The sequence below is a fragment of the Rhinolophus sinicus genome, chromosome 2 (assembly GCF_057876585.1).
Source record: "Rhinolophus sinicus isolate RSI-liver-muscle chromosome 2, RSI-T2T, whole genome shotgun sequence".
NCBI lineage: Eukaryota > Metazoa > Chordata > Mammalia > Chiroptera > Rhinolophidae > Rhinolophus > Rhinolophus sinicus.
In genome coordinates, this window is record NC_142502.1 from 185,153,834 (window position 1) to 185,171,767 (window position 17,934).

At 39.1% G+C, this 17,934-nt stretch overlaps 1 protein-coding gene and 1 pseudogene across 4 annotated transcripts in view; both read right to left on the reverse strand.

Annotated features, from left to right (window-relative positions):
- GRHL1 (grainyhead like transcription factor 1) overlaps positions 1-17,934 on the reverse strand; it is a 50,773-nt gene that overhangs the window by 22,953 nt on the left and 9,886 nt on the right. For all 4 annotated transcript variants that reach the window (XM_088796303.1, XM_074331680.2, XM_074331679.2 and 1 more), the window contains exons 5-8: positions 17,257-17,333; positions 15,580-15,736; positions 15,275-15,386; positions 14,192-14,286 (exon numbers count right to left, since the gene is read on the reverse strand). In XM_088796303.1, coding sequence (XP_088652429.1) covers positions 14,192-14,286; positions 15,275-15,386; positions 15,580-15,736; positions 17,257-17,333 — 441 coding nt within the window. The remainder of the gene's footprint in view (positions 1-14,191; positions 14,287-15,274; positions 15,387-15,579; positions 15,737-17,256; positions 17,334-17,934) is intronic.
- Positions 1,988-2,490, reverse strand: LOC109460508 (ubiquitin-conjugating enzyme E2 L3 pseudogene; annotated as a pseudogene).

Sequence of the window (17,934 nt, forward strand, 5' to 3'; positions counted from 1 at the left end):
GCCAAGAACTGCGGTTTGTTGACCCCTGATCTAAAGCATTCTCTAAGTTGCTCAGACAGTAATTTATCCTTACATCATCACAATGTGGTAAACAGGGAGGAAGTGTTAGTTCCCTGTTTGTAATTCAATAGTTCCACTTTCCACAGAAGTGACTTGCTGAGAAGACATCCAGTGTGGACCTACCTACTTCTTGCTAACGTGTCACTGACCCATGAAACCACACTCTTTATCAATATGACCTGCTTCATGCAGGGAACTAGAGTAAGTTTTGAGGGAGAAGCTCAGCATCTAGGAATTTTTCTTTAGGAAGGTGACAATCTTTAATCAGGAGCACCCAAAACAGACAAGAATGCAAATGTAGGAACATGAGACAGACCTCTCCTACGGGTCCTGGGGCAGCAACAGACAGGCGTGTTCTGTTCCTCACAGCACTAAGATTTATGGTAGTTCTACCTAACGCCCTGAATGAGCAGGACACTAGGCCAAGTCACCCCAGTGCGGGTAAAACAAATGTTCAAACCACTCTCACTGTGTAGAAAAATACTTTCTATAATGTGATTACAGAAAAATCCCAGTATCTCCTACAGAGGGTGGGAAAGAGGTAAAAAGTAAGATGGATTATCACACATGCAACTCCTCTAGAAAATACTCTTAAAACGTCCTAGTCCTGAATTCTGAGAGTAGGCTGAATGATACACAACCTTCCTTCTCTAGAATGGTACACAGATCTTTAAGACCTCAAATGATGATGACCTTTTCTGTTTTCATCCTTCCTTGCCATTGATTTGGAGGAAAAGTTTGCTTTATTCAAATAATTGGAACATAAATCTCAAAAGATGAGCAATTTATGTTCCCACCCAAAATCACTAGAAGAGAAAAAAAAACTAACCACAAAAATAAACTGCTAAACAGGTCAGAGATGCTCTGCGAGATTCCTTTTCCAACGTCCAGCCCACTTTCCTGAGACAGTTCCTCATTCTTGGCTGAGAATTCACGTACTTAGAACTTTTCAAAAGATTTAATTTTTCCTTCAAACCTCAGCTTGAAAATCAGAGGAAAACAACAAAATAAAGATTTATATTATATGGGTTTTTTATTCCCAATGCTTACAAGCACAGAACCAACAAGAAATCAGATCTTGGACTAATTTATAATGCTTTTTCCAGGAAACCTTATGGCAGCCACACAATACTGTTCACAGAACTAGCTCCTTTCTCTACTCTTACTCCTCAAGGTGGGGAAAAAAACAGGGCGAGAAAGACCTAAGAAAACAGTATGCTCAAAACACAGTTCACCATTAGAGGTTCATTTCCCAGCCAATAAAGTGAAGGCAACTGAGAACAAATTTGATAAACCTCCTTCCTCCCCCCGCCCAACTCACCTACTCTATGGGGGCTTTATCATCAATACCACACACCCAGCCACAATTCCGATAAAATGTGCTGTCTAAAGAGAGCAGTCAGATATGTGAGCTTTCACAAGTGAATTTCCTTTGTGGGTAGAAATCATAGAAATATTTTTTACCGACCTAATTCACGGAGGGAAAGTGTTAATAAAGCACTTGGAATTCATGAGTCAAAAGTTACAAAAACTGTAAATAGTTGAGTCAGAAGCTAAATGATGAAAAGTGATTAACTTAACTACATGGTATTAGGATTTTTTAATGAACCAACGAAAAGCTGTTCCTGTTAAAAAATTTACTCCTTAACAGTAATGCTCATTCTATATTATTCTTCATGATCCCAACATCCAAATAAGATAGTCTTAACTTTTTTTTTCCCACTGAGAGATTCAGGTAGAATTTTGCATGGTTTTTTCTTTTTTTAATCCTTTTATAGGTTACCTAAACCACTTTTGATTAAGAAAACTGTAGAAAGTTAGTAACTGCCACAAGCAAACTCCAGGTGGTGGCACGTGTCAATTTTCCACGAGTCCTGCTTTGCGGGGTGTCTGCACTGCTCTGGGTCTCTGTTCACACTTGCTGGAATCAATCGCGGCAGATTTTAGTCCACAGGTCGCTTTTCCCCGTATTTCTTTGTAAACTCTTCAGCATTCTTACAGAATTTTTTACGGTCCTTATTCTTCAGCTCGGTCAGCCTGAAGGGGGTGCTCGGGCTGGGGGTCGTTCACCAGTGCTATGAGGGACTGGATTACTTGGTCGGTTTTGGTTGCTGGCTTCGTTTTCAGCACTAATTACTGACAGACAGACCTGCCCCTTTTCATCAATGTTGGCGTGACAGATCTTTGTTTTAAATGTGATCTTTGGTGGTTTGAATGGGTACTCTGCTGGAAAGTTGATTTCGATTCTGAAGGCCCCCTTATCATATGGAGGGTTACCAGGAACAATAAGCCCTTGCCAAGTCAATAAATAAGCTTCATCAACCTGGATGTTACGGAAGTTTTTCATCCCACATTTGCGGATTTCTTCAAGCTCCTTCCTCAGCCTCCTGCTGGCTGCCATCTTGGATCTGGTGCTGCTGCTTTCCCCGAATTTTGCATGTTTTTATAACATTGCTGCTATAACAGCGAAAACAATTTCCTTTGACTTTCATAAATGGTTTTCTTAAAAAGTAGAATAGAATATTTCAAAATGTGAATATTTAGATTTGCTAAGAACTATATGAACCACCTTATGACAGTTTGGATAATTTTCTAAGGCTCTGATTTTTAAACTAAAATAGAGTAACGAAGTGTTATGCTCATAACAGTGGCCAGACTATGAGCTTCTATTTCAGGTGAAGAGCCATGTTTCTATGCCCTGGTCATCTAGGTCAGAGAATGGAATTCATGAGCCTGAACATGCCACCTCTATTTAACACTTCTGTCACTTTGTCACACTGCAATTGTAAGGGCTCTAAGTCCCTTGACAGCAGGGATCATGTGTGATTCATTTTTTAAATTTATTTCAGTGTTTGGCACATTTTTTTTTCTCCCAATGCCTATTACTAAATGGTACTAAATTAAATGCTGGTAATGAGAGAGAAAAAAATCAGGGGTATACAAAAATCGACATCGTATATTCCAATCTTAATTTAACAAGTTTCAAATCTTCACAAAACTTGAAATATACACAATAGTGTCCCCTAAAAGAAACAACAAAAAACTAGACTAAAAAAAAGCTAATACAAATTTACACAAATTAACCCTTCTTTCTTCCAACCTCCAGTAGAGAGCCCTCTCAACAATAAAATGGCTACAAAGCAGGTAATGAGATGAAAAAAAGAGAGCGCTTCACTGACATTAGGCAATCGCCAAATACTAACATCACTACAGAATCTTAATAATTTATTCTTACTCAAAATTTTTCAATAGCTCACCACTGTCCACGTTTTATTACTAAATTCCTTAGCATTTAAGATGCTATACGTGACTCCAATCTACATTTCCAGCCATATTTTCTACCACCTACAGCAGTATTTCTCAAATACCAGTAGTATGTGTACCCCTTTTAAAAGAGAAAAAAGTGCTTAACCCCTAACAATATATACAGATCCGAGTTTGAGAAATACTACTCTATTCAAACTGCTGCACAACGTTTGATCGCACAGCATCCCAAGAACTCATTTGGCCTTTGCCTGGCTCAAATCTAGTACCTAAGACAAACACTAGCACTGAAATCTCTTAGCAACAACTGACATCCAGAATATATTTCTGACTTTAACAAGTCTTACCACTGAATTGAAAAGACAGCATTAAAAATCTCAGAGAAACTCCAATCCCAATATTCACATGCTTGGTCCACAGACCCAACAGTTTGAGACAACTTGTTTAAAGGGTGAAGTCCAAGGTCCTTCCAAGGGCACCCCAGGGCTCCCAGGATCAGGTCCCTACAGCTCCCGCCTCGCGTCCCCACACCACTGTTTGCCTCAGATGTCAAGCTCCAAGAGTTTCAGTTCTGCACTCAGACTCATCCAGGTTACAGGCTCATTCATGCTGGGCTCTGAACACTTAGCCAGTTCTTCTTATACTTGAGGACTCACTCAAGTGTCACCTCAAGGAAACTTCTCTGATCTTTTATTCTAGGGGAAGTTCTATTCCTTTGTGTATACTTCTATGACTGTACTTACTAGAGTGGCAATTTCCCACACTAAATTTTCAGTTTTCTGAGAAATGGGGCATGTCTTACTTATCTTTACATTCCCAGATTCCTGGCAGTGCCTGTCCAATAAGAAACACATGTTCACTAAAGGAATATCCCCAAATTCCTCAACTCCAGCCAAATAACACCACGTGCTGTTATTATATTTGAGCTACATTTACTGCATTCTTACAACGTACCTGACTCTTTGGCCCTCATAACAACCTATGAAATTGGTACTATCCTGACCCCACTTCACAGATGAGGAAGCCAAGGCATAGAGGTTAGGTAACTTATTGCCCAAGTACACAGGTTATTTACATTCACATCTTTCCTCCAAGCAAACTTCAACACCTAAGTCATCTTGATAGAACCCAGAATGCCAAGCAGCTTTTTACACATACTGGACATTAAATAATTACTTGTTAAATGAATAATTAACTATATATACTCTCTCAATATATTTGGAAAAGATTATCGTACTTAGAGGCTCACTGACATATGTATAGAGAGAGATAGGAAGTTCTAGGGCAGAGATAAATCCACATAATGAGCTATGATGTAATTTTCTGTTGCATCTATTCACTTTTATACTTTAAAACGTTATCTACAATGAGCATTTTTACATTATAGACACTGCAGGCACCTAACAATTTTGTATTTGATAATTAAGCACGTTATCCCTTCACTTGGAGCGTCGTGTCGTGTTGACAGGTGTGGTAATGTCTACAACTTTCTTAGATTCAGCTGTTGCAGCAGACAAGTCCCAATTGTTTCCTGCACTACACAATGTCTGGGCCTCAATATGCCAAAGCACCCCAGTAGACTAAGCTATTCCAGCTGCCTCTTTTCCACTTAAATTTACAACAGCTACTCTGTGGAGGAAGAGAAAAGGAAAAAGAAAAACGGTCCAATCAGACAGACTTTGCAAAAATATTCTGCAGGTGCATCTTTCAAAGAATCATGTCAAATGCTATCTCTTCCATAAAGCCTTCTCTGGCTCCCTTAGCTGAAAGTACTCTTTTTCCTTAGAAATCTTAGAAGTATTTTTTATAACCTCACTTATGACCTCTATCATTACATAGAAACTGTAATCTCTTCTGAGGACAGGTGTTATGCTTGAATCATTTTTTTTAAAAATTCTCTCACAGTTCTTGCACAGAGAAGTACACTAGTGAATAATTTGCTGGATGGATGCATATAGTTAAGAAAGTCAACTCTTTGCAACATGACTTAAGCCAGTTCTTCCACACAGTAGTAACAGATGAATTACCTCACATAGAATTTCCTGGGATGTTAGAAATGAGTTAAATTGCTATATAAAGACAAAAACACAAAAATAAAAATAAAAACCAAAAATCCCAAACAAACAAACAAACAAACAAACTTCCAGGGAGAATGGTTAAATCAGATTATACGCAGCAGACTTTTTTTAGCATACAGAGCTGAGAGCATGTCTGACCAGCAGTGTCAGTATTAATACATTGTTGTGTATTATGACGCACAATTAGATAATTCAAGTGAGTTCTGCCTGGTAAATATAAGAAAAGAAAAAAAGGTCTGTTGGAAGAAGAAAGAAAAGTGGGTTGATTTATCTATGCAAGATGCTTCAGAAAGTTGGTAAATGAAAAATGTTTTACATTAAAAAAAATGCACTTATCCTTGCTGTGTACCCTAAAAACATTTAACTTTATTTAACATGAGCATCATATGCTTCAGAGTTTGGCTACTCAATACCTTTTAACTCAAGAGAGGCAGTGTCTAGCTGTGGTTGAGGCTCAGGCTCTGAAGACACAGGCAGTAAAAGACACAGTAAACAGATGGCAAAGACAAAGCCCCTATGTCTCTCATGGTCCACACTGAATGCTCTCAAAACCACCCTGCCACAATGAAGCACAGAAAGCTGAAGAAGCATCTAATGGAAAAACTGCTTGGTGAGGTACAAAAACAGGGGAAAAAGTGATCCCCAAATAGCTGTGAGCAGAAGGTTGATATAATACCCATAATTTCATTCCTAGAATGTAAATGATCTACTAAATTGAAAGCAGACACTCAAACAAATTTTAATTTAACTGTCTTCCATATCAGTCAAAAAGATTGCTCTAAAGTATTTCTAAATAGTTCTTCTTAGTTAGAAAACCCCTGACAAATGAAATTACAATGTGAGGTCAATAACATAGCTTATTCTCTTCCCAGATCCAACACCACTAATTAAAGAGAATAAAATCATCATTTTCCAACATGTTTATATGAAGTTATGTCAACTGAAACTGACTCTGGGTGGTGAACACACAATGGGATTTATAGATGATGTAATACAGAATTGTACACCTGAAATCTATGTAATTTTACTAACAATTGTCACCCCAATAAATTAAAAAATAAATAAATTTTTAAAAAATGTCAACTGAACCCAATGGAGTGGGGAACAGTTTAAACTAAAAAATCAAGATCCAGTTCTTGGCTGAAGTCCACTTAGACACGAACATTTATTCAGCTTTATAAGCAGACACTTAATCCTAATCAATATTGCTTGCCCTCTAACTCCCCCTACCCCCAAACCGACTATCTCAGTTCTGTATAAGCCTTGTAGTTCCCCTACTTATTCCATGTGTGCAGGCCTAATTAAGCCCAAGAAGGTACCAAAGACTGAGTCATAAACGCAGAAGGAGAACCCAGTTCCACCACTAATTCATTGGCTAATCCTAGGAAAGTCACACTCCCCCAGCGCTCGGATGATGTGAGGTGATTAAAAAATCCCACCACAGAATATCAACATGGACTAAAAGCCTTCAAATATGCAACTAGTATTTGGATTATTTCTCAGACTGTCAAATGACCATCAAGAGAAAAGAAAAAGAACTGGAAGGCTGGGGATGGAGAGAAGAGGGATGTGGGAAGAGCAAAGCACTAATTTGAAATCTTCTCACATCTACGTGGGGCGTTTCCCTGAAGAAAAAACAAGGATGTAGTCATCACCCTTACTGTTGCCACAGTGCGGCCTTCCCACACCACCCACACAGCACCTTTAGTTTCTGCACAGAGAGCCAGGGGGCGAGGAGAGGAGAGAAGGAGAGAAGAAGGAGAGAAGAAGAGGAGAAGGAGAGGAGAAGGAGAGAAGGAGAGAGAGGAGGAGGACGGAGGGAGGGAGGGAGGGAGAGAGATGTAGACAGATACTGATTGATTCTGGAGGTACCTGCACACTGTCTTCCCTCTGTCATATCCTAGACCTGGTGAACTTGAGGATACTTGGCAGATACAGTGATTTGGCACCTGTTGTCCCAAATAGGTAGAATGTTTGCTCTGAAATATGCAGAACTGGATGCAGGTGTTACACAAGGCAAACACAGACCACATTCCAGCATCTCTAGGTACAGAATAGGACTGGGAAGCATATGGGTAATAGGGGAGACTTGGCAGGCAAGCTGACTTCCACTCAAAATTTCTTATAAGATATTTTCTGCTTTAAAAAAAGCTAAAGAAAAAGTCCCTAAGTGAGTAATTAATGTAGAGTTCACTTATATTTTTACTAAAAGATTTGGAGTCTCACACGAAGAAGATCTGCCATATAAAAGAAACCTGAACTTCATGGCCCCATATTGCCTTGAAATCTCTAGTCCTGGTAAATTCAGTTACTACTATAATGTCAGGTCAGAGTCAAAGCTCTGTGATTTAGCTCACAAGTAGCAAAACTGGTTGAAATGACAGATTTAGAAAACCGCTTTAGATGGAATTTCCAGGAAGGACCTAGGAGAAGGAGGGTTAAAGTGACAAGCTGTCAAAGTGCAAAGTTCTACAGAGGAGCTTATTGTTTCTTGACAGTGGTAGGGTGGAAGAAGGGGAAAAATTTGAACTCTCCTCCCCCCAAAAAAAAGAAAGAAAGAAAACTAATTCAAGTGACAGCACAAATTGTGGCTAAACAGACGTGGTGCTTCAAACCTGTTTCACAAGATGCAGGTTTCACTATCAAACTAAGGCTTTCTTCAGCTGCCAAGTGTCTCCCATGTCCAATCAAAAACATCATGCACTTGGCCCTTACCTACCCTCAGGCGTGTGCTATGATAAATGTGCACTATTGTTACCTGCGGACTCTGAAGTTCCCCCAGGAGTCAGTGCATTTTATTTTACATCAGGACAGAACCTCTTGCTTAAACACTGGAGTACACTCTGTGATACGCTTTCAAGCTGAAGTCCAACAAACCTTACTTTAAAAAAAAATGTGTAAGAAGTTTCAAGGAGAAACCTTCCTCATAATCAGACCCGGAACAGTTTTTTCAAAGCAAACTTTCCCATTGCCAAGTAAAGAACTTATTATTTCATGTCAGCTAATTAAAGGCATTTTCCACAAATATCTAATGGAGAAAAATGTGTTGCCATTTCCAATACTGATCAAACTCATTTCTACAAAGGAATGTGGCTTTCTGGCACCAAAATTTTTAACTTTTTACTCTGATAAATGTGTATGTATAAGCTGCATAAAAGGAAACCGCAAGAGTGGAAGAAACATCATTGCAGAAGCCTGCAGAGCCACTGTTGAGTTTCCTTGGGGATCTGAGGATGGAACACGGATAATCCAGTTCAATGACGTCAGCCTTGCCTCTGTCTGCCTAGACTTCAAAAAAAGTCTCTTATCCTTTGTTTTAAAAGTAACAATGTTTCTTAACTTCTTTTTCTATTTAGGCCAGGGAGTAGACACTTTTGTTTTAAATCTCCTGCCTACATTTAATTGCAATTGCAAGTAAGATATTTGACTCACTTCTCTCCCTCCTCCCTCCTATTCACACTGGGAATTTCAAGTTGTGAAACAAACCAAACCTGTCTCAGCTTAACGCAACCAAACATGGCAACACCTTATTTTAATGGAGCACTTGACTGATGCTTCACTAGAATGGAATCCCTATAAATGCAGGCAGTATGCTCAGTGCAAACAAATTAAAAATTACTCTCACAATGAATTCCAAATATTATGCTTAGACAAAACAACAAACTGTTATTAAACTCATAAACCTGCATCTCACAAGCACACACAGAAAATCTTAAGTTCAAGTTACCAGAATGGTCACACCCCTCTGACAGAATGAACTCTGCCAGCCTCAATAATCCCTCACCAGGAACTCCATGCATTTTTGCTGAGACAAGGAGACAAAAGGGAAAAAGATAGCAAGACTTCATCCAGACACAGGCCCCTCGTGGTGAAACTTCTCGGTACTCTAGTTGGGCTTTGCACTCTATTTTAATCCTCCTTCTTTTGTTAACACAAGCCTTTACATGGCACATAAAAGATTTGGCCGTGCAATTCCTTCTTAGAGCTGATAGAATAGAAATCTAAGTAGAAGCACAAAGTGCTCTCACTGGCAGGGTTTTCCTCTGGGGAATGGGACACTGATTCTGTCCTATCCCTGACTGCCGTTCCCTTCTCCACAGGCCATGACACCACACTGGAGGCAGAGGCAAAAAACTAAAGGGAACTGAACCACAGAGACGAAAAGTGTGTTGAGATTGGCTCTAGCACACCCAGAGAGAAGATCATACCACCAAGAAAAAGATGCAGTTACATCTGTCTGTGAGAAATCTGGTCACAAACTGAAACCGAGTGCTGCCTGCTGAAGCGCTAGTGAGGATGTGACAAAAGAACCAGGCCCCACAGCAGCACTGCTGGAGAAACGCCCCAAGCTGCACGCTGTTTTAAGCCATGGAAGCACAGTACAATAAAACAAAATTAGACCCCACATCTGTCTAACTTCTCTGAGTGCTCACTCTGGCAGGAGCCTGGTCCAGGTCTGACTGTTAAGTTCTCTGCTCCTAATGTTTAAAAAATGAAAGTGTGAATGGCAGCTGCAGCGGAATCTCCGTGCTAGCATAAAGACTTGCAAGTCACTATTGGAAAGAACCTGGGAGTTATTTTGTACTTCTGGGGTTCATTACATCTTTAAAAGGTTTGCTTACTACTCATGGAGATCACAGCTACATATAGATGATCAAAGAAACCTTGAGCGCTGCTCTGAACTGTAGCTGGTTTGCCTATTTGCCATACCGTCTAGTTAACCATAATCAACTATGTCCGTATACCATCAAGAGACATCCTTTCCCGTTTGTTGCCCTGGATTCAGAGTTGGTTGCCCAATTTTCACTTGTTTCCATACAGTTGTTTTTGGTTTATAATTTCTCCTCTTCTGTAGTTAAACATCACTCATCTAACAATCAAGATAAATTATTTCCTGGTAGCAAAACTGCTTTTCTACTATAGGAATTTATACTAGTGAATCCACAATGTTACTCAGCTAGTAAGAATTCTTACACTTTTAAATACTCTCCCATCAAGAACACTTTCTGTCCATTTCAATGTTTAGATTCTTGCCTCCTCGGGTTGCCGCATTTTGACAACCAAGCAGCAAACTCGCTCCCATCTGGAGGACGAAGTACTTTTTATGGGTACTAAGCAGGTGTGAACACAGGTAAGACTCCTTACCACAGCGCCTAGCATAAAACAGTCATTCAAAGAAGTTAATTCTCTCTCCGTAAGTGCCTTTGCCTCTATTTATCTTAGCTCTTCAGGCCTCGAGAGGCCCTTACTTCATATCACTAACCAAATCTCAATGCTGTTGTAAACTCTCAGATTTACAATCCAAGCAAGAAATTAAACCCTCGGCCAAGATGTGCAGCCTATGAAGAATGACTCACTTGGTTTTGGGACTATTGAAATGAGCAGAACAGATAACCACAATTTATAAATTGTGTCTCCAAAGTTTATTTGTAAAGTGGTATTAGCACACTTTTCCTTAGAAATCATGTTATATTTAAGATCTCAGTGTTTTAGCCTGGATCCAGCAGAATGTCTTGGACATAGCAGGCTCTCAGATATTTGTTAGATCAAGTTATGAATTCCTGCAATAGGGGCCAGGTGCCCAGCTGGCTCTAGGTCGTCTTGACACAGGCCAAGTGTGTGTTTACCTTCCTCCCATCATGCACCCCCTCATGTCCTAGCACTCTCTCCCAAAGTGACTCGTGCCCTCCTAGCTTACAGATTCTAAACTTCAGCACCTCACCAGAGAACCATCTTTTAATGTTTCAAAAGTAACTGCTGCTTCTTCCTGCCAACATTACCTTAAGCAGCCCGATCTCACCTGTACATCAGGAGGGAAGAAATCTGATTAAGTTACTTCACAATGAAATGTCAATATCTGATGAACTTTAACTTGTCCAGAGATTTCTAACTCTTTAAAAGATCCCGACTACCCAAACAAATCTAACTTTGTGTGGAGTACAGAAAAATGAATGAAATAGGTCTACACAGGGGCGAGATTAGTGATGCCTCGAGGACTGTTTCTAAAATCTTTCTCCTTTGCAAACCAACTTCCTTCTCCACCACTACTTTGAAAACTAATGATTTTTTTTTACAAGTCCCGCAACTTCAAGTTTCCATGGTAATAGCAGGTATATGATTACGCTGATGAACGGAGTGTGTACAGGGACAGCACAAGACGAGTCTAGCTTTGACAGTGTTTTCCCCAAACTGGAATCTCAGACAAGGTGTTCAAGATTCAGCCTGGTATGTCCTCAAAATACAGTCACCTCTCAAATGGGCAGAAGCTACAGGGAAGATTCAGATGTCAACAATGGGCCAGAAATCTGGTTTTACTGATCCTGGAACAGCCAAAAGGGTGTATTAGATATCTTTTAACAACAACAAAAAAAAGTGTGTGAGAGGGAGGAGGGAATGTCATGTATCTCCAATAAACCCTTATGCTTGTGGGGAAGAATGAACTGGAAGAATCAACAAACGTATCCTAAATTAGAACAAGCAAGTGGATACTTTCGGAAAAAGAAGTAAAAAAACAGTCTCTACAGGATTCTGCATGTACGTGTTCACTCCAGCTGCCCTAAGGCATCAATTACTTTAAGTGTGAAAACAGAAAACATCGACTTGGCCGGGGAAAGCAAAGAATCCAGATCCTTAATTCCAACACACACTTAACGTTGATGCCTGATATCAGCTTCAAAAGGTAGCAGCCTCATTAAGAAATGGCATAACCCCCTTCCAGCAGCAGGTAAAGGCTTAAAAATCAAGTCAGCGCTGGGGGGTCTGAAAGGGGAAATGAAAATGAATTTACCTACATCAATTAACGATGCTATTAAAGCTACTTAGGACACGCCTCCAACAATATTTCTCTTCAAAACAAATACGCTGAAGGCCTTCAGAATAAAACCAGCTGTTATCCCTACCCGTCATCTTGGCTTTCATTACTCCCACCCCAAAGAGTGACACATCAAACAAACAGAGCACCCTGCCCATTTGCAGGGCCTTTCTGCCCAGCTCTCCACGTACCCTGACAAGTGTTTATTAATCCTGACGACACTCCAACAAAGAAGAGAGTTGGCCAATACAGCCTTTTTATTTTCCTAGGGGAGAAAATTGAACTAGTGAACCAAGAGACTAACCCAAGGTCACAAATATGTCAGAATAGTGAATTCAGGGTTTTCATGTTCTTACTCAGCTCCTCCAAAATTTCTCAATTAGTCCTCAGTGGCGAACAGGAAGTATTTCTCTAGTTTGCTTTAAGAACAGAAGTACCTGGAGGGCACAGGGCCAACTCTTCTTAAAGGCTGTTAGCAGCCAGTACACTGAGTCTTATTATGATATTTAATTTCAAAATAACTGTAACAACAGTTATATAAAATGAAAAGTTTACGTTTCCTCAAAGTAGTGCCTCTGTAATGAATTCATTGTTTAATCCAGCACCAAACTCTGGACTAAAGCAGCCTGAGGATATGTCTATAGGATCGAGTGGTCAGCAGGAAAATAATGCGATTACAATAACTTAAGTTTCCGTACAGACTGGAGGACCCCGTTACCACATCCTGCAGTCTTAAAGACACATTTTTGCTTTAGACACAACGACCACAATAAAAAAGGAAAGCAACTATAATAAAGCTTAACATGGTTCTCAAGAATCCCATCATATGATTTTTTGAAAGCAATCCTAGGTAGTGAAAAATGAAATTCTGCAATATTTTAGCACCTAATACAGTGTTTCATTTCATAATTACTAAAATCCTTATTGAATAAATAAAAGAAAAAAGGTTGAGAGAAGACAGAAAAGTGATCATAACTTTGTACCTGGTCCTTGATATAGAAAAGTATTTCTAATATTACAACAAGTACTAAAGATCAACCTTATTTTAACAACAGTCTGAAAAATAATGTATGTTTCTATTGTGCTGCCTGAACTCCCGATTTTTAAACTAATGAAAAGAAATAAATACCAGAACTCAAATTAGTGAAGAGAGGAATTCTACTAAAAGGGAAGAATGCTGTGGGAAAAGCAGAAATGACCTAAGAATATGTTTAATTTTTCTTAAAAGATACTAAAAATTCCAATTATCCAAATGACCATCTGAATTGGAGGCAATTCTTCACTTGTAAAAGCCCAAGATAAAGAAGAATCTTACATGAGTTGTCTTTAAAGGCAACGATATGAAACAGACTATTGCTAATGATAACTTGTATTTAAGGGCCTTTCTGAAGAAACTCCAACAGCTTTACATTGTTCCAATCCTTCCCACATTCCTGAAGGAGGGGAAGACAGGTATTAAACTTTACTTTGCAAATCATGAAAGGAAGCAGAGTAAATGAGGAATCAGACTTGAGGCCAAACAGTGAGTGGTGGCAGGCTCCTACCCATAGCTTCTGACCCCACTCTGATGGCTCACACACTGCACTACATGTATGGAAGTGTGTTGACAAAAATTGTCTTTTTTTGAGGGAGGAGAGGATAGAAAGGGGAGGATAGTCTCCTAACATCTGGGGAGAAGCTGTACTTTCAGAAAATCTGAAATAATGAAAAGAGAGAACGTAAAGAATCCAGTCGGCTCTGAAATACAGGAAGAAAGCATAGCACTGATGAGATAATAGCTATTTCTCCTCCCAAAGTTCTGTCCCATTTTCATGCACTTCATGACTATAACCTATCTTCTCAGCCGAGCTTATTCTCCCCATTCCTTAGCAAAGAAAACATGCAGAACTGTAAAAAATTTCAGCTGTCAAATCATTAAGCTCCTCCCACCATCCTCAAACAGCTGGAAGTCTAGGAGTCCCTGGACTTCAGTACCTACCTTTGCTTCATCATTAATGTCCCAAGTGAAAGAAATGGCATTATAAGCAATCTCCTCAATGTTACTGATGGTATTGAAGCTTTCTTTATAGTCAGCTATATGAGTGATGAAAAGAAAAAGACATTTGTGATTTCTTGTTCCAACGTGAGATTATAGTTCACAGTAAGATTCAGTTTTTCATATTATCACCACTAGATAACTTAAATTAACATTCTGCTGGGTTGAAAGACATTCAAAAAAATGAAGAAAAGTAATTTTTGTAACGGAGGCAAGCTTAGATATAATTTTATCTTATTATGTCAAAATTAGAATATTAGGTCTGGAAAAGTTTAAATAATTGTCCCAAGGTCAAGAACCACAATTAGAACTCTGTTCTTTTAATTCTTTTGGAAAGAGAACATGAATATTATAAGAGACAAAGAAGTAACACTAAGATTAAGAGTCATCTTATAACACAATAATAGTTTTATGCAAAAATTACATATACAGCAAGAGCAGGGGTGTTTCATAAAGCTACTTCACTACGAATTTGCACAGGTCTGCTGCTGTCCCCCCAGATGATGACTCTCTGGGTCTATTTAGAGATAGATACAAGAGCCTGGCACTGCAACTCACCATGTAACTAGGGAAAATTGTTAGGTAATTGCACATCGGCAGTATTTCCTTTCTTTCTTTACTTGTTAATTGTCTTTTCTTACTTGTTAATTGGCCTGCCCCGCCCCCCCCACCCTCCCCCCTCCTCCCCCCCCCCCATCTCCAAATAATCAAAATCTCTTAAAGAAGACATTACCCTTCAAAAAATTTACAGCCCCAAAGCGGGACATTCTTATGTGAGCTGGCTACATAGCTTCTGGCCCCAGTGTCATATGGAAGACCACTGCATGGGGCACATGTCCTTACGAAGGAAGTAATGTTAAGAGCACTGATTCCAGGAGGCCGAGGACAGTGTTTGGAACAGATCAGTAGCTGGCATAAAAATGCAAATGTTTTCGGCAGGAAGTTGACCACTGCCAAAAATAACTGGATTTAGAAAACTGGATGCTTGCGCCTCTGGGAATAAAAGCAGGTTCTGGAGCCACTTACCGATGTCAATGCACCTTTGTTTGGCTGTGTGCTGCCGGGAGTGCCAGTATTTCCAATGTCTTAACTGATCTTCTCTGCTTTTGTCTTCAGCAAAAACTACCATGATCACACTCTAGGAAAGAGAATGCATTATAACATAAAGACACTAAGGGGTGAGTTTCTTTGGAAAACTCATTCAGTGTCAGATTTTACAATTAAGGCTTAAAACTGCAGTTTTAGAATTTCATTTATTAAATCTGCTTCAGGCCTGGAAATATGAAGCTCTGGTAGCTTTCCCAGACAACAGGACTTAGAGTATAACTTACTCGCACTTTACTGATGGGGTGGTGGATTCCCTCATTGCTGCTCACTTCCTTTAAGGTGACAGGATAGAACTGGCCTTTGTTCAGATATGTCATAGTGCTATCTCCCGGCTTCTGTCGAAGCGATTTTGAGGCTTCTAGGGTATATTCAAAGTTGTTCCTAAAGAACAAAAGAAGTCACAGATCTCTAATCCACTCTCTTGGAAGCTCCTATTATGTTTTAACTCAATCTTGAAATGCTTCAGCGTGGAAACAGCAGACTACCAGGAAACATCTAATAGGACTATGTCCTATTAGAAGTAGCATTTGCTACCTTTTCTGTGATAAATATAATCTTAAGCAATTTGAGAATTAAGATTGAGAATAAATATAATCTTAACTTGAGAATTAAGAAATTCTCAAATCTGTCAGATGGACTACACAGTGCCTACTAGAAATTTCATGAAGTAATGTTAACCATTAGAAGAAGTTTGAAGGCCCAGGGTACTAAAGATACTAATAAGTGAAAAGGACTTTGGAAGGAAATCTCACAAAACATGCTGCCAGTCTGGTATTTACCCAGCAAAGGTTGCAAATAGGTGGCTGGCAGTTCTCTGATTAAATTTGATTTGGTCTACACGGAACTTTTTTGTTGTTTTTGCTTGTAGTTTAAATGTCTTTAGATGGGCACTCCACAATTCTCTACATTTCCTATTACCTTATAGTACCATCTGTATACCCCCTGAAGTTGTTTAATAATGTACCTAGGCCAGGGGTTGGCAAATCACACCTGTTTTTGTATATGAAGTACATTTATTTTTGTCAAAAATTTATTGGAATACAGCCACACCTTTTGTTTACGCATCACCCACAGCTGCTTTTGTGCTACAACAGCAGAGCTGGGTAGTTGCAACAGAGGCTGTACAGCCCATAAAGCCTAAAACATTTACTATCTGATCCTTTACAGAAAAAGTTTGCCAACCCCTAGAGCCTAGATCCTAAAGGCATTTGAGTTTGTAACTCTTGCACCCTGAGGCAGGTCTTTAAGAGAAGTCTTGATTCCCATAAAATCGTAGACTTTTAAATAAAACTTTTTTTATTTCAGAATATAGACACATAAAAATGCATAAAGCAAAATTATAAAATGAAATCCTAGACCCTTTCAAACAAATCTGAAGGTGTTTATATATGCTCATAATTAACTTGGAAGATATTCATATTACTAGTATGAGATAACATTTTGTGAAGTTTAAAAGAGGTTATCAGGTCAGAAAAATGTTGACTTCATTTATTTTATCATTAGTGAGGCTAATTAAAAAAATAAAAGGTTATGTACCTGAAGTTATTCCTAAATTCACACAGAATTATACACTGTTGGAAACACAAGAGATCTCAGAGAGCAATTTAATCCCCTCATCTCTTTTTTTTAAGATTCCATTCTAATACCATCACATAGAGAAACCAAAGGAAAGAAAAAGCACCAACACCAAGAATTAAGGAAACATGAAACACAGCTCAGAGTTTAAAACTGAATGCACTGAAGCAAATGGCCTCTAGCAGCGAAAGATTTTATTACCACAGTAACTGTAGGAAGATACAGGTGAAAGCCCGCTAAAGCCACCTCTGATTTTTCAGTATCAAATTAAAAAGAAATACCATAAAAGCTGAAAGTGAAAAGTCAAATTAAAAGACAACTGTTACCCAGAAACACTGTCAAAAACATAGTCCTCTGAATTCATGCCGGGCATCCGCAGACTGAGGTCCGAGGAGAAGAAAACCTGAAATATCAATGTGATGAACCACAGCTATTTAACTGGTTATCAGGCTGACTAAAGACCGACATCCATTACAGCATGAAAGCTCATGGCTTACAGCCACCCCTACTCTTTCAACATTCGTTTGAAAATATAAATTTTAATTATGCAAACTTAGAAAATTAAAAAGAAACAGTCATTTTATAAGTCTGTCAGTTGCATTAAAGCAATCTATATAGGTACTCAACACAAAGTGCTTCAATACGCCCTTTCCCATCTTTCCCACACATCCCAATTCTGGTTAAATTCCAGAATTTGCAACCAAAGTCTCATGATTTTCAGGAGTTGGTGCTACCACTGCATCAAGTTTGCACTCAGCTGGATGCACTTTCTCCAGAAAGGTTACTGCTCTGTTCCTAACTCCTTAAGCAGAAATTCCCCGCCCCCAAACCATCATTAAACAGTTTCAAATATCTTCAGTCTCTACCTTTCATCTGATTAAAGTGCTCATCACCACAAAACCCTCAGAAGTATTTGCAGTTCATTTGTAAATTTCACACAATGCATTTTTTAAGACCCACCTGTTTCCTAACAAACTACCAACTAAGACATACCAAGCAAACAC